At 42.9% G+C, this 21,604-nt stretch overlaps 1 protein-coding gene across 1 annotated transcript in view; it reads left to right on the plus strand.

Moving 5' to 3' along the window:
* Window positions 1-21,604, plus strand: part of DYRK1A (dual specificity tyrosine phosphorylation regulated kinase 1A) — a 69,578-nt gene that overhangs the window by 12,562 nt on the left and 35,412 nt on the right. Inside the window, exon 2 of the mRNA XM_057386895.1 lies at window positions 10,615-10,693. Coding sequence (XP_057242878.1) covers window positions 10,684-10,693 — 10 coding nt within the window. The 5' untranslated portion in view covers window positions 10,615-10,683. The remainder of the gene's footprint in view (window positions 1-10,614; window positions 10,694-21,604) is intronic.

Raw genomic sequence — 21,604 nt, forward strand, 5'->3', positions numbered from 1 at the left:
TCCATGAACTATTTCAGACAAAAATGTCTGAGCAAAAAAGGGTGAGTAGGCCTTGGCTGCTGGATCAGAGAATGACAGAATGATTGGGAAAATGGTTGGAAAATCCCTCCAAGGTCCCAGCTRTGATCCCCACCTTGTMCCCAGCCCAGAGCACTCAGTGCCACCTCCAGCCCTTCCTGGGACACCTCCAGGGATGGGGACTCCAAAGCTYCCTGGGTARCCTGTGTAATGTRTCAGAGCACACTTAAGACCTTCTTGTTGAGCTATTCCCAGCATGGGAACAAGAGCAGAACTGTGTCAAAAGCTGCCTTTTTACAGCAGTCTTCCSTAAAAAACAGCACATCATTCCATGGAATTCACTGGGATCATTAGTAGAAAAGCAAAGAAAAAATCTGTTGGAAAAGTGGCTTTGTTTTGGAGTCTTTCCATCCATCCCAAGCTGTTCTTGGGAGTGTGAACTTCAGTGGGATACTAAAGGCTTTCTTGCCTTTTTATTTCCTGGATACCTTGGACGTGGTGATCCTGAGTGCTCTTTGGAGTGCTATAAGGTCAGGATTTAAAAGCAGGGTGTTTTTTTATTTGTCCTCATTTACTTCCTGCAACCTGCCTTATTAAAACCATTYTWGGATTTTTTTATYGGGGAAAAAAATGCTACAGGAAACCAAACTTCTGTAGTAAGGCCCTTATCAACCTCTAATGCTGGCAGAGATACAATTATTTAATAAAAATTGTATAATTTTACCATGACCTAAATACTTAAATGGATAATTTCGTCAAAATTTGGTGCAGTGTCTTCTTGAATGAATTTCCAGTAACTCAGAGAGCATCAGATTGCTCAGTGTCATCCCATATTGGGATGCTGGAATTGGTGAAGTTCACATAAACTTCTYCCAAATGTTTAACTTTTTCAATTTCTCCTCATAAAATTTGAGTTAGACCAAGTGAACCTGAGAGGCTTCTGTTAGACTTTTCCTGGGCTTTTATCTCWCTAAGAAATGTCTCTCTTAGATTTTTATCTTACAGCTGCCATCAGGGAATATTCAAAAGTGAATTCCATGCTTCTCCATAGTGAGTGTACTCAAAAAGCCAACATTCTCCCAAATTTACAGACTAAGCTTGAACTACACATCCAGGACCTGTCCACTCTGGATTGAATCACCTCATGACAGGGTAGCCCCAACCTCTTGCTGGATTCCTGAAGCTCAGAAAGTTATTATTTTCCATATCAATAAGCTGGAAATAATAACGTTCTGGGGGTGACTGACAATCTGTTCACTCGAAAGAGTGTGGTGGCTTTTTGGTTATTGAAGACTTTATAAATGATAAATTCTTTTTGTGAGGTATCCATACATGGATGAAGGCTTGATGAGGAATTCCTGCATGAAACTCTAAAGAATTTGGGTAGATATTAGATTATGATGAGTACRTTCTGGGCTTATTTTTTTTAACACTAAAGACAATGGCTTTTTCTAGGAGAACAAATATTCTGGAGTCTCCAATGAACTCACAGTAACTGTCTTTTTGGAGGTGAATGTTTGATGAAATCTCAGTTCAGTGTGATAATTAATGTACCCAGTAAAGCTTTTGCTGCTTGATCTGCACYCAGTGTCTGTGCTGGCTTTTCTCTCTTGCATCCATGTGCTTTTATCACTTGGATAGGATGCCTGCGTTATTCTTATGGATTATAATACCACTTAAAACGGAGGAATTTGCAGGCTATTACCTCCCCCTGCCTGTATCTYGGCATACCTTGGGATATACCAAGATTTGCTTTAATATTATGCTTAACAGCAGGGATGGAAGCTGAAAAGAGAAATGCAACAAGACCTTGGAATTCTGAGTCTGAAAAAGGTGTTTTGACTCCATCCCCAGATGAGATGAAAATTTCCTGAAGTTCGTTAGTTTATCTCCTTCTTCAATGAGAGTTTTCTAGGTCAGCGGTTCCTTAACCGGGGAATAAGGCCATGGCAAATGCGCTACAGATGGAACGTAAACCCATCCTGAATTATGGGAAGTTAAAAAATATTATTTTAAAGATGATTCATATTTGGTGAAAAATGTTTGGAGCTGACAAGGATGTGCATKCTGAGAAATGGAAGGGCTTGGAATGAACAGTGTGTGGAAAATATGGGAGCTTTATTTATTCATGTCTTTCATGTACGGTGATTCTCCCCCTCTGCTCTCGTGAGATCCCACCTGGAATGCTGCTTCCCGCTCCGGGGCCCCCAACGTCAGGGTGTGGAGCTGCTGCAGCGAATCCTGAGGAGGGACAGAAAAACGGTCTGAGCCCCTCTGCTCTTGGACAGGCTGGGAGAGCTGGGGRTGTCCAGCCTGGAGAAGGGAAGGCTCTGGGGGGACCTTAGAGCACYTAAAGGGGCTCCAGRAGAGCTGGAGAGGGACTGGGGACAAGGGATRGTGGGACAGGAGCCAGGGAATGGCTTCAAATGGACAGAGGGCAGGGCCAGATGGRATRTGGGGCAGGAATTGTTCCCTGGGARGRTGGGSAGGCCCTGGCACAGGGTGCCCAGAGAAGCTGTGGCTGCCCCTGGATCCCTTTGAGTKCCCAAGGCCAGGCTGGACAWTGGGGCTGGGAGCAGCCTGGGACAGWGGGAGGTGTCCCTGCCATGGCAARGGGGTGGCACTGRGTGATCTTTAAGGTCCCTTCCAACACATTCAGTTCCATGAGTTTCAGGCAGATTCAGGCTGTGGAGCTGTGCAGAGTCAGCAGGAAAGTAATCAAACAGAAGTGAGTGTTTTCCGTGCTGCTGAATTGCAGCAGTGACTCACCGGCCCGGGGCAGGTGCCAGATGTGGCGCAAGAATGGGCTGGGGACAGGGAGGGCTCTGGGAACACAGCAGCCAGATCAGCTTYGGCTTTTGGGAGACTTCAGCCTTCAAATGCTCATTTTAATGAAATAATTTCATTTATTTTCATTGATTTGAATGCATCTGGTTGTTTTGGAGCCTGAACTTGACCACTGTCAGTTTTCAAAGTTAATGAACTTATAGGTACTGTTGTTTGAAAGTGTGTTGAGCAAGGTTTTTAAATGTGGTGCTTCTATGCTGTCATGTCTGGAGAAAGCTGGAGCTGGTGTGGTGTATYCCAAGTTAAAAAGAGCTGGAAGAGCAGTTTGAGAGGAACCAGCTATGTCTGTCCWGGCTAAATCTGAATAATGAAAGGCTAAGGTTGTGGCATTGCACTTGTCAATGGGAGCTGTCAGAAGGCTGTAATTTAAACAGCAGTTCCTGGTGCGTTTGAAAAGAAGTCATTAAGACTCCCAGAAGTCATTAAAAATGCTCACAAACCAATATGTGGCTAAAACAAGTCAGTTGCCTAAAATCTTGCAAATTAGCACCATTTCWGAACAGAGCCAGCCAGCAGTTACACCTTTGTGTTTGGTTATTTTGCAGTGATTCTTGTTGTTATTTTAATTTGGGAGACTAAATCTGTGCCTTTCTCCATGTATTAAAATATTTTGGAAACGTTCAAGATTAAAGGTACTACTGCATCAGGGCAAYGAGCATCTACATTGTTATACTTGAAATATGTAACTTTAGATCTTTGAGAGCAACATCAGAATTATCTGCTGCCAAAACTGAGCTGAAAGTAGTTTTATTTCATTTGCACAAGTGACAGCAGCTCCACACATCATTTCCCATGAATCTTTATGATTATATGAAGTAGTTTTGTAACTCGAGTTTGTCGCGGTCTGGATAAGGTTGATTTTGATTTTTCCAGCTCTMATCCTGAATGGAAAAGTTCAGGTGGCTGCACCTGAGTCCCCTCTCTTGCCAGGTCTCTGAGAAACAGAGCCCAGTTTGTAAATAAAGAGTACAACAAAGAGTGGATGTAGTAGTTCGTGACCACTAAATTGGAAGAATAATTAGCTGTAGTAATATCAAGGTTGTAGTAAAGATCTGTAAATTGAGTGGTTTGGCAACATTCTGTGGAAACTTGAGGCARCTTTAGGTGTTCCTGTAATTCTTCTTCCTTTATGGCTGAAAAACTCAGGGAGAAGTAGGAAGGTTGTGATCCTTTGAGGCTTCTGGTTCTGAAGTTCTGAAATGATGAATGCAATTCTCTACTAGGGCATGTTTGGCTTTGCATTTCTCAAGTTCTTTTCCCAACCACAAGGAACAGAAACAGTTTTTATACATGAAATGATCGGTCTTGGTGAGGACATCTATAGRAAAAAAAATACCTGCAGAAAAATCTCAGCTCTGCAAAGTATTTTAATTCTCTGTGTACAAACTAACTTACATCCCTCATGTATCTTCCACTTTGGAATGTGACTTTATTTCCAAGCTGCTGATATTGCAGGGGATGGGCAATTCCAGCTGCAGCATCTTTTCCTTTTGTTTGGTTGAGGGAGGGGAATGTAAATCCAGTGGTTTGACTTGTGTCTGACACTAGTAAGTGGGTGGAAATMAGAGCCACACCCCCATCTAATTGAGGTTCCTTATAAGGTCGGTGGACTGAAAATATTTGAAGTTTGTGCTTCTAAAATTAATATTTGTAGTCAGTGAGTAAGTAAAGAATCATATGCAAATTATGTAAAAAATCTGAAGTATTTAAACCTTTGTTGTGGGGCTTTTCTTACCCCAYCACTGTCTCAGTTTAATTCTTTCTAAAACCTCAGGCTTTATTCTGGGGTTCACATGAATAAATGAATATTTAAATAAACAAATCCTGACTTCTCTGGCTGGATGGGTCAGTTATAAATTTGATACTCCAGTTCCTTCAGACACCTGGAAAGCCGTACGTGTTTAGAAGTGATGCATTTCATAAATAGATTAAAAAAAATGTGTAGTATAAAAAAATTGTGTGTTATAAATCAAGTGTTTCAGAGACTCAAATTGCACTCTGAAATCTGCCTTAATTAATACTGGTGTGTCACCATTGGTTTGTGGGTGATGAAATCACACTTGGATGTATTTTAGGTGCACTTTGAGTGTATTTTRACACAACCACTGGCCTGACCAGCCCTGTTTTGTCCCAGCTGCTGCACATCTGCAGTGGCCCAGCTTAGAGGACTGAAATGGGATTAATAATTCTGGTCTTGGGTTTTCTCCTGCTTCCCATTTACCCCCAGTGCAGTTGGCTGAGTGCCCCTGTCTCATTCCAGCAGCAGCAGTGGGAAGGCAGAGGCTGCTTMGGTGCCTCTGCTACTGGAAAGAAATCCCTGCTCTGCTGCAACTGCAGTTCTGCCTGTGCCAGGTCTGAATTTGGGTGAGAAACTCTGTGATTTCAGGAAAGCTGCTTCCACAAGCTTTCACACCTCAAGGATGGCTTCTTGCATCACGTGGTGTAAATTTAGCATAAGAGTGAARCCAGTCATTCACAGCATCTTCTTTTAGAGGAACTGGTGCTTTTTGGAACTCTGAAAATCATTTTCCGCACACACCAAAACAAAAAAAAAAGGTTGGGCATGTTTTGATTTAGCTGGGCTTGGTTCATGAGCATCTCACAAGTCCTGATCTGGAAACTCACAGTGCACATTCCAGCTCCTCAGGAAGATGAGTGATGTACTGGGGAAGTCTGCTATTAACTCAGTTTTCCTTGTTGTTGACTTTTCCCCAGTAATGTAAAAAAAAAAAAAAAACCCATTTCCAAATTTTTAACACTCTCTTTCCATGTTTGAGGAGAAACCTGCACCCCATACTCAAGGGTAAACTGACATCAGAAGGTGACTGTGCTCATGGTTCTGTTACACACACAAAGTATCCTGAAAAGAGGTATTTTATTTTCACTCAGTTATGAATTTGAAAAGATGGTGAGTTTTAAACCTTTGCCCAGAGCAGCTGTGGCTGCTCCAGATCCCTGGAACTGTCCAGGGCCSGGTTGGATGGAGCTTGGAGCAGCCTGGGATGGTGGAAGGTGTCCCTGCCTATGGGTGATCTTTAAGGTCCCTTYCATCCCAACCATTCTGTGATTTCACAATTTCCTTATTCTGTAGCCCTAATGCAGTTGCTGTTTCAGTGAGAACCTGCAGTTACTGACTGCTCCACAATTGCACAGAACTGAAACCTGGAGAAGGGGATCTGATTCTTTAGGAACAGGACAGACGTGAGGCTGATCACAAATCTTTGTATTTTGTTCACTGCTCAGTCTGTTAGGTATACAGGAACCTGCAGGTGCCCAGAAGGGGGAAGGGATATATTGGCTTTTCACACTGAAACCATAATGTGCTCTTAATTTTCTGCTGTGATTTTGCAGGTGAAGCTGAGTTGTTGTACAAAGCAGAACTCAGTACCAAGCAGTCCTTTTTTTATCTTTCCCTTTTCATTCTCGTGAATTATTCCTTAGATAGATCAGCACATATGTTGGTCACAAGTAGAACAGCAGCAGTGAATTTGTGTGTGTTTAGCTTTCAGATCTCTGTTAGTTTGGACATTAAACACATGAGATTTCCCTGGTAACAAAGCACACTGCATGTGCTGGGTGCTGGGAAAACAATGATTCTGGAATTCCTCAGCTTTGTCCCTCTGGGAAGCTGTCAATCATTGAGCACACTGTAAGATTTATGAATTTAATTCCAATTGTATTGATTGTACTTTGCATTTCACTGTGCAGTATTTGAAATAAAACACCAAATCTGGTGTGTTTGAAGAATCTTTTGCCCAATTTCTTATGTCAAACCTCCTCACTGGTTGTCGCTGCATAGTTCAAATATCTAAATCCATTCTTTCTATTCCAGTATGTTAATAACCCAAATTGCATTGTGGATAGCTCAGGATAATTTTCCTAGTAAATAAATAAAAAAAATTTGGTTTCTAAGTAAGTATTTATATTTTATGTTGCTAGCAACAGGCCTGCCTGTGTTCACCGAAGGTCAGTGACCTGAATTATGTTCAGCTCTGCCAGCAGTGTGTGTAACCATGAGAAATGAAGGGGTTTCTCTGTATTTTCATGACTTCAAAAATTACAAAATAATTGTTTCACAGAGGAAAAACTTGAACCTCACTATGCAAAAAGGTTCCATATTGAATCTTGTAATACCGTGATCCTGAATAAGGAAAATAAATCTCTCTGTGAAGTGTTTTAATTAGCAAAATATAAAAAGTAAACCCCTCCCCAGCAGACTTCTCTTTTAATTAAATTTTCATGTTAATAATGGTTTTTGCACTTTAACTTTTAGGGATTTAGAAGTCTGATTGCTCAGAACCCAACTTTGATCTGCAGTGAACCTATTGACGTGTGTTGAGTATTGAGTGTTTTGCAGGAGGGGATGGATGCTCCTAAGGAATACAGGGAATAAAGGGAATGAAGCTTGAATTCTCCAAGAGTCCAGCAGGGAAACCAGTCTTGGGGTGTGAGGAAAAATCAGAGACACAGCAAAGTTTTGTTATTCAGAGGCACCATCTTTATAACATTGTGGATATAACTGGGAATAAAACGTGCTCAGCATCCTTGGTGTATCTGACTAAACCTCGTGTAACTCCACMCTTGGAATTGCTCCTGAGCAGGGAGTGGCTCTGGATAGGGGATCCCATTCCCTATGTTTTAGGAGATCAGAGGAGCCTCGTGTGGGTAGGGAAGATGAAGAGCAGAAAGCAGCAGTGATTAAAACAGGAAACAAAAGCACGAGGTAAAGTTTTGGCAGAGTTGATTTCTAAGAACTGCTCTCTTTGTTTAAATAAAAGACTTCAGCTTTTATTCTTCTGTTTGCTCTACCACTTTCAATAATTTGCTTTTTAACACCTTTCCTGTCATCTCTTCCTTCCTCTCCTCCTTTATTTCCAATTCACTTCTGTTCTATACTGGTAAGTAGATCAAACTGGTTTCTTGAAGCCCAGTAAATGTTATTACTGAGGGGATTCTTCTAGTAATGATCTTACAGACTGTGTGATGAGTAGGATTTGCTCTTGCCTCCTCTTATCATCAATTTATTATCTAAACTGGGAAGCCTTTGTAAAGGCTGTCTGAAAGGCCTTTTGGTTTAAGAACTTGGCAATGCAGACGCAGTGACTGAGTTTAAGGTGCTGTCCCTGCAGCAGTGAAATGCAGTTTGGTTGTATCTATTTTAAAAAAACCTCCAAAGTTGTTACCCTTTTATGTAACACTGCTACTGTCATGGGGACTCAGCAGCTTTGGGCTCTGCTAAGGTTTTGCTTTTCCTCTCCACCTCTGAATTCCACATGAGTTCTCCAGGATGGGCTGATTGCTGGAGAGCTGGAAGGAGGCTGAGGGAAAAGAATACACTGGTTTGGGGTGGATCTGTGTTCCTGCTTAGCTCTGAAATGCACAGATGTGTTGGTTCCCTGTTAATAACTTTGTCTCACAGCAGCAGCTCTTCCTTAGTGTWGGTAGCCCTTCAAGTATCTTCCGAATCCTAAACTAACTCAGGGCTCTGTGGTTCCCTCTCCAGCTGCTTTGGGAGCTGACCGTTCCCATGGTGGAATAGGGAGGAGACAGTGTTTGAACACTCCACGATGTTTTGGCTGGAAATTGCTCAAACTCCGTTGACAGTTTGAACTAAGCTGGTTTAGGATTAAAACTGGCCCTGCACTGGTGGGACTGGGAGGTTACTGAGCTGTGGTTGAGTTACAGGATGGTAAAGATTCAGAGTGATGGCTTCAGTGCTTGGGCTGCTGCTGGAAAAGGCTTCCTATAGTCCAGGTGTCCAGAGATGCTGCAGTTAAAAGGAATAAAAGCAGTGTCATTGGCCAGAGAAAGCTTTCAGAGATAGGGCTGAGGCTCTGTAGGACACCGGTGTGGGATGGACAAACCTGGTGCTCCAGGAGTGGAGCTGCTGGAGAGAGCCCAGAGGAGGCAGCAGGATGGTCAGAGGGATGGAGCAGCTGTGCTGGGAGGAAAGGCTGGGAGAGCTGGGATTGTTCAGCCTGGACAGGAGAAGCTTTGGGCTGAGCTCAKTGTGGCCTTGCAGGGCCTGAAGGAGCCCACAGGAACCATGGAGAGAGACAATTTGCAAGGGCTGCAGGGACAGGAGCCAGGGAATGGCTTCCCAGTGCCAGAGGGCAGGGCCAGATGGGATATTGGGCAGGAATTGTTCCCTGGGAGGGTGGGCAGGCCCTGGCACAGGGTGCCCAGAGAAGCTGTGGCTGCCCCTGGATCCCTTTGAGTGCCCAAGGCCAGGCTGGACATYGGGGCTGGGAGCAGCCTGGGACAGTGGGAGATGTCCCTGCCATGGCAASGGGGTGGAATGGGATCATTTTGAGATCCCTTCCAACCCAGACCATTCTGGATTCTGTKGTTTGCTTGTTTAAATAAGAGTTTGCTCTTTGTTTTGTCTTTTTGAATGCTAGGCTCTGGCTCTGTTGGGGTCACTGGGACTCAGCTCAGTTTGGGACGTGTTCACTCAGCACCCGAACCAGACCAGGCCTTTCACCCAAACTGAAGCGATTTAGGCACAAGAGTACCCTCTTGGTAGGATCTTTGTAAGATCTTCACAGGGGTCACCATCCTTTCTTTCCAAGTTCCTGGCAGCTGTGGATGTGGCAGTGACATTCCAGGACTCTGTTGAACTGCAGCAGTAAAAGCAAGATTTGGGATGCCCCCTTTGAGGGATTTCCCCTTTTTTTGGAGAAAAAAAGAATTCTAAAACACCGACACAACCACTGCTCCTACATGGGTCCCAAAAGTCACTCCTTATCTTCCTGCCCCCTTCCCTTTGGTGTGGGTCCCTTTGAATGGCACAGGGACACCCTCAGTGTGGTGGCAGGAAGACAGGCTGGGCCCAGGGTGGGCTGTGCGGGGTTTGAACTCTCATTGTTGCAGGGAAATGGAGCGAACGGCGCCAGTTGCTGCTCAAATTGCAGGGTCTGAGTGCATTTTAGGCTGCTGACACTTTCCTGAAGTTACATATTTCAGGAGGTGTTTAAATAGTAATGACTCTCCAATTCCAGCTGGTCAGTAATTTGCAGAGTTCTCTAAAATTCTCAGTAATTCTAAGTGATTTTGATATTTCCTTGGGTTGTAGAATATCAGTGTTTGTTGGAGAACAAGTGAAAAACAAATGCTTGAGAAATACTTTGACAAGTGTTAGTTGCTGGGTGTTGTGTTTTGGGTTTTAATCTTTTTTTTTCATTATCTTTCCCTCCCTCTTAACTTCTGTTGGGGTTTTCTTCTAGAAACTCATGCCTTTATATCTCATTGCCTTATGGAAAGTATAATTTTATTTTTCAGAGCATTTTTTAATTATTTGCAGTAAGGTGAACCTAATTCAATTTCATCAGGCTATGAGGAGAAATTAATATTTATGAATTTATATACATTCAAGTTTATTGCGTGTTGATGTGGGAAAATCCCACAAGTTCACTTGTGTTTTAGAAATATTGTCCTGAATTTCTGTAAAAATTCACATATTTAAGGGCTTGGCCAAGATGGGCAACTGTCAATTTTTTTTGGGTGACCGTAATTTTCAGAACTGTTCAATGACCAATTGAAATTTAAGTMAATCCTTGAAATTTGGACACAGAAAGTTTTTCTAAAATTAGGTATCAGTGAAAGATAAGTCTCTGTCACTTCTGTCTTTGTTTTTACTGTTGGAAAACATTTTCTGTTTGGGTTTCCTTAGTTTGTCTTGGGGTTCAATTGAGCAGCTGTGACTCCAGTTTAAAAAATTTATTCTTTTTTTTTTTTTGCCTTTTTCAGTGTTGTTTGCTGCTGGACTCCCCCTGTCCCCACAACCCCGCAGGATGATATGAGACTTGAAAGAAGACGATGCATACAGGTGATTTTATATTTAGGATTTTTACAATGAAAAATTATGGATGTTCTTGATGTACTTTTTGTTGCTGTCCCATTCTCTGTCTCCCCCCAAAATGATGTTGTTCTGACTTGGTAGAATATTTAAGAACCTGCAGAATTTTGAAATCTTTCTTTGCTCTTTGTAAACTCTTCTCAGCTTGGAAAAGTCTTCTTCTTCTCGGGAGAAAATGGTTTTCCTGAGTGGAAATATTGTTTTCCAAGTTTCTATGGGAATGCTTTTGAAGGTGCCAGTTAAATGAACTGTTTGATATTTTAGGAGGTTCTTCCATTTTTTGGCTAATCAAAAATCCTGGAAGTGCCAAGTGTATTTGCAGATTCAATGGCTGAYTTTTAGTTGTGCTGGAAATACGGTTCATATTTTGACATAGAAAATCATGAGCAGTAGAAACAGAATACAATCTAGTTTGTCCAAGAGGATTGCTGTATGTTCTAACCCCAAATTCCCTTCTTTGTTGTAAAAGTCTAAAAGCAGTTGTAAAAGTGTAGTAGATGCAAACCAGATCTTTGGTTTGCTTGTTCAGCTTTAAAGCCCAGGAATCCTTGGGGCTGGGGAAAAAAAAAAAAAGCTGGGTAGATTTACGTGTGCATCCAGCTCATCTGGTGATTGACAGTTTTCAGTTGCATCAGCTGTTCATGCATAAACAGCTTTGGAGGGTATATTTACATGGAGCCTTTGGATTAGGACCAAGATGCTGCAAGTAGATTTCACTCTGTGAAAACCAAACATCCTTCATTCCACTCCGAGGTTTGCGTGCTGAAAGCTCAAGTCAAAGTGGGTCTAAAGAATTCTAAAATTAGGTTGGGCAAAGAAGAGGAGAGGAAAAACTACTCCAAAGGGATATTTCATTGGTTTTAAATACCTAAATCTAGAGGAACAGCATTAAAAGTCTCAAAATTGATGTCCCATCAGATTTGGGGATCTCTGTCTAGTAGGCAGTGACAGATTAAAATAGAACTTAAATATTGAGAAAATGTTTTGAAAGCTTTAAAAATATTCATCCCACAACTGAAAGGAGAGATAATGTTATGAAATAGTACCTTATGTATGACAGTGTTTGAGAGAATTCAGTTTTGTGTTGCAATACATTCATCTGATTTAAAACTTTCAACTTGAGCACTTTCAGTTTTGGTCAGAATTCCTGGTGATGTCAAGCTTGTAGAATTATGAGCTTGCAGAATAGAAATGCAGACAAGATTTTGAAATTAAAGTGGTTATTCTGTCTTCTTTTACAAGTCCCTTGATAAATATGGATTGAAAACCAGGACAAAGACCTTTATGCTTTTGATATGTTGGAATTTAGACAGGTCAGATTTATTTGCAGTTTTCTGTTTATTAGGAGAGCCAGTCTTGGTGTGCTGAGGTTCTGAGAATGAACGAGATTTGCAGGCCTTAAAATGAGAACCTGGCCTGTGGTTATTTTGTGGTTCAGTAAAAAGCAAGAGTCATTTGGTGACTCTRCTGATCTCAGCCTCAAGTTCAGAGTAGCTGGGAGAGCTCAGACCTGAAATKGAAAGGTTTTGTGGTTGTTGAAGGTGGTTCTCTTGCATTTTCAAGATGGTTTCTTGAGGGTAATTGATCAGATGTGCCTGGTAATGTCTAAACTACYTTTGGTTAAAGGGAGAAAGCTTCTGTAGGGTCAATAAATTCTTTGTTGTAATGGGCATCACTTCATTGTCCTGGAAGCTGACCTCTAAACCCCTACAATTAACCACAGCATCACTGGGGAAACAATCCCCTTAAGGAACACGACATTTTTCACTTTTTCTACCATGAAATACTTTAATTTTAGATAACCACTTCAGCCGAAAACCCAGAATTATATAAAGCCCACTGCTTTAAGAAAAAAAAAAGTGAAAATTTGAAGAAATGGGAATATTAAATGTTACTTTCCAATTTGACSCACCAGGAAAACAAACTGGCAGCACATTTAACTTCTCTTTTTGCCCTGTGTAATGTATAGGGCAGCCAGCAAAAGGGCACTTTAAGATGCCATTTGGAGAACTGAGAGATTTTCGATGATTTTATCAGTGATCTGGAGCAGGGAATCAATTGCACTCTCAGTCAGTTTGAAGGCAGCTCACATTTGGGCAGGAGTGTGGACAGTGGGAATGCTCTGCAGACGGACCTGGCCAGGCTGGATCCCTGGGCTGAGGCCAACTGTACCAAGGGCCAGGTCTTGCCCTGGGGTCACACCAACCCCATGGAGCTCCAGGCTGGGCAGAGGGGCTGGAAAGCTGGGAAAGGGCCTGGGGGGCTGGGACAGGGGCTGGACACGAGCCCAGGGGTGCCCAGGGGGGCAAGAGGCCACYGGGGCCTGGGCTGGATCAGGAATTGTGTGTCCAGCAGGAGCAGGGCAGGGATTGTCCCTCTGGGCTGGGCAGCGAGAGGCCCCTCCAGGGCTGGGTCCAGTTGTGGGTCCTGCAGGAGAGCCCTGGAGGGGCTGGAGCGTGTCCAGGGCAGGGAGCGGAGCTGGGAAGGGGCTGGAGCCCCAGGAGCGGCTGAGGGAGCTGGGAAAGGGGCTGAGCCTGGAGCAAAGGAGGCTCCGGGGGGACCTTGTGGCTCTGCACAACTCCCTGACAGGAGGGGGCAGCCGGGGGGGTCGGGCTCTGCTCCCAGGGAACAGGGACAGGAGGAGAGGGAACGGCCTCAGGCTGGGCCAGGGGAGGCTCAGGGTGGACACCAGGAGGAATTTCCCCATGGAAAGGGTGCCCAGGCCTTGGCAGGGGCTGCCCAGGGAAGTGCTGGAATCACCACCCTGGGAAGTGTTCAGAAACTGTGGATGTGGCACTTGGGTTCCTGGTTTAGTGATGAACTGGGCAGAGTTGGGGTAGTGGTTGGACTTTGATGGTCTTAGAGGTCTTTTCCAGCCTTAGCGATTTGATGATTTCACGTTTCCATTTTACTGTAGATTTTTAGGATCTATTCTGCTTTTCCCTGTAATAAGCAAAGCTGKGGTTCGGCTCCTTAAAGAAAAAGCCAAGTTTGTATTTCAGTCATGTTGTGGTAACAGAGGTAATGCCGCAGAACGCGGTTTGTGATTTAAAAGTGTTTTCACAATGGGAAGTTTTTCACTTCTTTGTCCTTTGCAAGTCACTTCGGGATGTTATGGAAAAGGAAGGAACCCAACAGTTCGGGGTGTAGTTGGGCTGATGGTCAGTCATCGCTTTTTATGGTGTGGTAGCATCAAATTTGGATTGTGCTGGGTTCCTACAGACAGGATTCACCCTGTGTTTCGAAATTGGTGTTTCCAGAGTTAGTGTTGCATCTTGTCCTGCTCCTGTATAACTCAGTGCTTGGTTGTTCCTTTTCCCATCCTTTTTATGGAGATTTCTCATAAAAATCTTTTGGTTTTAACAGCATTCTGGTTTTGACTTTCCTATTTAGCTGAAGCCTAAGGARTAAGGATCTAAAAATACTGAGTTGTCTGATTCTTAAGCCTTTGAAGAGCTCAAAGCTTCTTTTTGTAACCTTTGTGAGAAAACAGAGTAACAAAATGTTACATCAAATTATTCTCATCAACATGGAATTTCATTGGATGCATCAGAGATGTTGAGAACCAAGGAAAGGTGATAATGATATATTCAAGTTTGATAAAACATTGGAGGTGCCCATGTTGCTCTTAACTTTTTAGAAAATGGTCATTTTTGGAAAAGAAAAAGGCCAATCCAGTACTTTTCAATAAGGCTACTGGAAGAGTAGTGAGATCAGCAGTTCTCACACAGATACCTGTCTTCCCCCAACTGTATTCCTTCTTAAAATTCAACAAATCCAGAGGAAAGACTTCTGGGGAGTTCCTGGATGGGGTTTAGAGTCTGCAAGGGTCCAGCTGCTTGTTTGATGGAAGAATACAACGATAATGTAGAATTGGGCCAGTCCTCTCCCAWCTCCTATTTTGATGATTTAGTTGCTGATTTCATTGAGCCTGTAGCTATTTTAAAGGATGTTCTTATTTGTGTCAGTAGTAAAAGAGACAGAAACCAAAGCAGAAAAAGCCCTGTGTTGTTCTGCAGTCAGAACAAAGCGTGTCCATGCTGCCACTCTCTGTTTGGAGTTCACCTGTGTTACCTGAGCTGTTTCAGCCACAGCCACTGGAAGTTTTACCTGGAAAATGCAGAAACTTCTAGGGCCAGCAGCATTTTATCCTTTTCCTTGATTTTCTCGTGGAAATGAAGATTCTCCTCCTGGTTCCACTGAGATGTTACACACCTGGAGTGTCTCTTGTGAGTTTAAAGTTGCTGGAAACGAGGTCTGGTTTTCTGCTCTGTGTGCTGATTCCCTACTGGAGCACTKTGTGGCTCCTGCTGATGTTCCTGGTGGTGAGGGACTGATCCCAGCTGGAYTCTGTCCGTCTGGATCCTCGTGGGGAATTTTTGGTGGATATTCAGGTCCTGCCTGAGCACATCAACACAAGGTTGCCATAAACAGAAGATACCACAAAAATCATGTCYGAGACAGAGCTGCTAATTAGGAGGGGAAGTTTGAAACACAAGCAGCTAATGAGGACTTGGATGTTCCCAGGGTTAACCCCTGGTTTTCCATGGATAAATCCCATTGCAGGAGGGGTTGGTGCTGGTTTRCCTGGGAGTTTTTGTGAGAAAGCACTGAGGGAGGGCAGCGCTTCTCCAACTGAAAGTGGAAATTCTGCTTTTCAGAGGTGGAGTCATTGACCTCAATGAATGATAACCTTGAAGTCAACAGACTAAATTAATGCTCTACTTTCTGTATTTGAGAGCAGGAATGTGAAAACCTGGACAGCTAAAGTTAGATTCGTGCATCCATATTTAAAAAGAAGTTGCCTATTTAAAAGAAAAGGGGTTTTTTTTCCCCTCCTCCAGAATGGCTCAGTACCTGTGATATTGAAAATTGAAGTTTTCAGCCTCAGCTCTCRTCTAAAAGGAAACAAAAATCCCGTTTCAGGGTTTTGGCATGTAATTGCAGGCTGGTGGAGGATGCTCCTTTCCTTATGCAGGAGCAGAGCAAAGCATCAAAACCATAAAATCTTTAGATGCTGCTGTTCTTAAATATAGTTTTAATATTCTGGAAAAGTAATTTCTATTTATTTTRTCTCCTAGTGCATGTGGCTGTCTTTTAAAAACCTTTTGACGTAACTTTCAATGAAGTTTTAAGTTGTGAGGAGGCGTCTTTTTTGCAAGGCTGAAATTTAATTCTGTTGATAATTACTAACAACAAGGACTCACTTAGATTTGAGAAAATTTTGATTTTGAACAAAAAAATAAAATTCAGATTAAAAATTATAATAATTACTATTAAAAAGTATTTCCCATTTTGTGAATGATTGGTCAGTGCAGAGAATGCCCRAGGTCTATAATGAACATAACACTGCACATACAGAGTCTTTTCTGCTGCCTTTAGAGTCAGTGTTCAGTCTGGGAATAAAAAGGAAAAGTTCTTTTGGGTAAGGCAGAAATGGGGTGGCGAGGCTGCTTTTGGAGCTGCCCAGGGAATCTTGGAATTGTGCCCTGTCCCAGGGATTTACTGGCTCAGGTGRCTGCTGCTGGGAGTGGCCCTGTCTTGTGCATCCCGTTTTGTGTGCTGTGTCTGCTGCTTTTGGGGGCAAATGTTCCTGGATTTATCCCTTTGGCCTGGGTTGGGAGGCTTTGGAGTGAAGTTTGGAGTGAAGGAGGTGTTGAAGGGAATCCCTGTGCTCCAGGGAAAAGCCATTGGTTCGTATCCAGGGGAGGCTTCTTCCCAAGGACTGGGCATGGGCAGCTCTGGTTCGGGAGCTTTTACAGCTTTCCCGGAGTCACACCCTGAAATCTGCTGCTCCTGAAGGACCTCCAGGGTGCAAATCTTTCACTGCACCCAACAGTACTGTGTGGGCATTCCAATGAATCCCTGAGGCTGGAAAAGCCCTCCCAGCCCACGRAGTSCCAGCTGTGCCCGRTGCCCACCTTGTCCCCAGCCCAGAGCACTCAGTGCCACCTCCAGCCYTTCCTGGGACACCTCCAGGGATGGGGACTCCAAAGCTCCCTGGGCAGCCCCTGCCAAGGCCTGAGCACCCTTTCTGGAGACACAACACCCTAAATTCATCATTGCTAGATGAGCTTGACTTAAACTGGTGCCACTTCAGTTCTGAGCATAATCTGTGGAATCCATAAGCAGGGGAGYCAGTGTTTGTAGGAGGTATTCTGCTTTATAAATCATGGAACCAGGTGACCTCTCCCCCCATCCCTGAAAGTTCTACTCCTTTGGGTTTAGGTTTTAAAATACGTAAACACCGTAGGATGGCTCTCTCAACAGCCAGGCTTGAGTACTAGAAGTTCTTGGTAAGAATTCCATTTATGATACTTTATCAGGCAGGTGGAGGCAAGAATTGGGCAAATCCTGCTCCTAAATCTTGCTGAAATTGGACATTATGACTTGAAGATCTTTATTTCTCTTCTTCTAGTCAGGCTGATGCTTCCTGTTCTATTCAATTCATCTCTTGATGTGTGGCTTTAAATGTTTTTAATATCAAATGCTCTTGCTCAGTGGTGCCCAGATGTTCTGTTTGCTTGATGCCTAACTGGGATCAAGCTGGTGAATCCCAACTTTCCAGAGCAACTCAGGATTTGCTCAGCTCGATGACAGAGTTTTTTCCTGGTTACACATAAGGGAATAAATTCCTCTCACTGGGTTTTCCCAGAGTTTCCATGTCTCAATGTGCAATCAGCTGTCCACGAACAGCTTGGGTATTTCCATAAGGCAGCTTAAGGACACGTTTGTCAGCCCTCTGATGTCACTGGGTGCAGCTCAGACGTCACCTGAGTGGGTCTGGTTAAACCCTGCTRCATTTAGGAACACAATTAAGCTTGGAAAACATAAAACTGAGCATGTTTCACTCTCACGTTTCCAGTGTGACGCCACAGTCTCAAAACCATGTTTGTTGATAAGCTCTTAAGGGCWGTGATTAGATTAGAGAGCAAGGGACATGATTTGTTTTTAGGATGACACATCAGATTGAAGGTTCTGACCTTCCAGTTGTCCTGGGAAGAGCAGGGAATACCCAGCCCAGCATGGATCCATCAGCCCAAGGGAAAAGCCTGGTTCCTGAGGCTCAGCACTCCCTGACACTCACACCTAACCCCTGGTGACACTTGGCTGAGTTAAATCCCAAAATATCTTTGGGRCTCTAGATCCGAGTTTATTACACACAGAGTCAGCTGTTGAACATCTTTGCTGGAAAGGTGGAGCAAGTGGCAACAGTTCTGTTCCAGAGACGAGAGGTTTATTCTTGATTTATCCTTTCTCAGGGGAATCTGTTGGTGTTTGTATTTTCCTAACAAACTGGTTATTATAGATCCCTTCAAAAACTGAGGATACAAGCAGAGCATTAAGTTCTTTTACTGGTTGATTCTGGATCTTCTAACTGATTTCATTTTGTGTATACTCTTAACTTCTATTTCATCTCATGGAATCCACTTTGTGAACAGAGAATCGGACCTCAAGTTTGCTAAACTATCCAACGCTTTTCCTTTTCTTTACAAAAATCACAGAAAATTTTAGTATTTGGGCATCTTCCCTATTTGAGCTCGGCATTTTGGGCTGAGCTTACCGATTGTTTGTGCTCCCTCAGATGTGAWGTAGAGGGATCAGCAGATGTGCTGTGCCAGGAAATAAATAGAAGGATGATGTTTGTAAAGGTGTGGGAGGTTGGCTTCATTCTTACCTGGTTGTGTAGGCCTTTAAAAAGAGAAMAGTTTGATAATACTGGGATTAAAGACCACAGTTCCTCAGGACTGCCTCACCACTCCAGAAAAATGAACTTTTTCTGGCAGTACATGGAGATCCAGACATGCTTTTTTAGTTGTCATCCATCTTCATGCTCCTCTGAGGTCCTGAAGATTCCTAAATGGAATGAAGTGGTTCTCCAAGTTTTTACGTATTGATAAAAGTATCTATGATTCCACCTGTTATGTTGAGTTCTGACTTGCTGTAAGTGTCTCTCAGGAGATCAGATCCTTCTCCACCAGTAAGGTTGAATTTAAAACTGTTTTTTATCTTCATGTAGGTGTGAAACAATGCCTTTCATGTATTAGATCAGCTTATAAAAAATGAAATAAATTAAGAAAACTCCACCAAACATATTTACTAAGTTTTGTACCCTTAAGTAATCCAGAGGCTTTGTGCTGGTTTGGAATAAAAGTGGGAGTTAGCCCTTGGAAATATTTCACTTACTGAAGTTTATCAAAATATCTGAAAAGCAGCCGATGTCCATCATAATTCCAGGTGTGTTCCAGATAGTTCTGTTAATGTGATGCTTTAGGTAGGCTCTGTGTTAGGTCCTTAAGGACTGTAAAAAAAGYGATCTGGTAATTGATTTATTCTTGTTTCTTAAGTTAGASCTTTATAAAACTTTCAGCTGTAAACTCAAGTAATCATTTCATAGTTTTGAGTAATTCCTGGAGACTTCCCTGAGTCCAGTGCTGTCTCCACAGTGTGGAGTTTAGGTCTATTCTGGTGTTTAGGCTAAGAAGAGGATATTAATAAACCAGTGTTTCTGTTTAGGCTTAAATGTTCACATCTCTGGAGTTTTCTCCAAAATTCAGTTTTTTGAAATTGGCATATTGAGATCATGGAATTATGGAATGGTTTGGGTTGGAAGGAGGTTAAAGATCACCCAGTGCCACCCCTGCCATGGCAGGGACACYTCCCACTGTCYCAGGCTGCTCCCAGCCCCAATGTCCAGCCTGGCCTTGGRCACTCRAAGGGATCCAGGGGCAGCCACAGCTTCTCTGGACAATCTGGGATGTTGAAGGAAAACTTTGATCCCAGCATTAAGATAACTGTGATAAATAAATAACTAAAAATATATATATTAGTCTTGTGTGCTTTAATTTATACTAGTTCATGCAGATCTTGTATTTTGTCATTGGTGGTCTTCAAACTCAGCTGATTATTCCTGACCTTTCCTGTCCCTGGGCAGCTGTTTGATAAGAGCACAAACCTCTTTTAAATCTTGCAAGGAAACAGGGTCACAGCCCAGAAACCTGAGGTGAGCAGTGCAGCTATTGGCTGATGGTTTTGATGTGTTTTCCCTTCCTTTACATCCCAGGATTTTACAAAATTCAGTTTTCACTGAGCCTCTCCCRGTTTGCCATTTTCCCTAATTGGAAGGAGGCTGTATCAAGCAAGAACCATTATTTGTAAACTGTGCCAGCAGAGAGCTGCAGCAGCAGCTGTGGTCAGAGGAGATTTCCAAGCACCAATTCCCAGACAAAAATAGCTGAATCCCTGCACCAGGGATCGTGGTCCTGTTTGGGAATCTTCTCAGCCCAGCTGGATCCAGGGGCACCCAACTGCTTCCATGCTTCCTCAGCTGTTAATTCCACTCTTGTCCACTACTCCTTAAATCCCTTTTTCCTTCTCTCTGGATTTGTGATATCTCAGGAGAAAATTGATTTTTCCTTTTTTCCCCTCTTGTCAAAGCAAAAAAACCTCAAGATTGTTCTCTTTTGTTATGTATATATAATATATAAATATATCTATAGAAATAGAACTACTTCTTTCCTGACCTGCAGTTTCAGGAAAATTCTTTACTTCCTTCTCACTTACAAAGCTTGGGAGAATTTTGTGTTGCTTTTCTGTAGATTTCCTTCGAAAGTTCACCTTTTCTTCCATCTTCTGAGAAATTGTTTTTGTAAAGTTGTTCTTGTCCTCTGGRTTAGGCTGACTCCGTGGACTTTAGGAGTCTTCCTGACTTCTTTTCTGAAGAGAAGAGATTTTCCTCAGAAAAAAAGAGGCTGTTTCACACCCAAATCAGTGGGTCAGTTTTCAAGTTAGGATTCTGCACCTTCAGCTTAAATTCAATGTTCAGCTTTGTTTCCCTACAAAGATTCTGGTAGCAAAAGGCCCCAGGCAATGACTGTTGGATCCTGAGAAAGGCAAAAAGTAGTTGTTGTGTTCTTTGTTTGTTTGGTGTTTTCTTTTATGTCTGGAGGCATGTGGAGCTCCAGGGGAAGGCAAGAAGCGCAACTTCATTTTTTCTTGGGAGAAATCCAGCCTCTATAGGCTGCCATCCAAATGCAAAAATTCTGACACTTCTCCGCTCAGAAAAAGTGCCACCAAAACGGAGCCAGCTGAATACTCCACTTCTTCAATAGAAGGCACTTTCCTGAAATAGAATTGGGAGCTAACTTCGTCTGGAGCGGGGATTTGGGTTCAAAACACTTCCAGATCCGTAGTGACGTCTTTGCAYTTGAAATCTTTCACTCTGGCTACAGGTATTTGAGTAAACACTCCGTGGATATTCAGACACCTGAGGAATTGTTTGTGTCCTGTAATTCCATGAGTTGTAGCCTGTGTAACATKAATGAAAAATCTGCTTCACCATTTTTTCTGGGAAGGGGTTGATAGAGAAGRGAAGGGAATTGTTGCTTTCACAGAATCRTGGAATGATTTGGGTTGGAARGGACCTTCAAAACCATCCCATTTCCACCCCATGYCACTATCCCASGTTGCTCCAAGCCCTGGACAYTTCCAGGGATGGGRCATCCACAGCTTCTCTGGGCACCCTCCCAGGGATCAATTCCTTCCCTACAAATACTCTGYATAGATACACTTGCTCAGTATTTACTGGTTACAATATTTTACCACWGTGTTTTACTGTTTGACTTCATGTCACACTTTTTCCCATGGGTCCGAGTTTATTAGCAGTATCTTTTTGCCATCAAAAATCCACATTATCCTTGATAACAGATTAGCAGTAGCTTCGTCTTCCCAAGAAGCTGCAGGAACCCATTAGGAAGATGGTTAATCTCCCTCCTGGATAAGCCTTTTGATCAATTTAGAGAAAAGTGARTTGGTGTCTTCTGAGCAAGGCTGGGTAGCAGCTACTTAAACAAAGCGATTTGGGCTCCTTTCAACATCAGC

This window comes from Malurus melanocephalus, unplaced genomic scaffold (assembly GCF_030028575.1).
Source record: "Malurus melanocephalus ecotype Western Australia unplaced genomic scaffold, MMel_1.1 scaffold_1093, whole genome shotgun sequence".
Lineage (NCBI taxonomy): Eukaryota > Metazoa > Chordata > Aves > Passeriformes > Maluridae > Malurus > Malurus melanocephalus.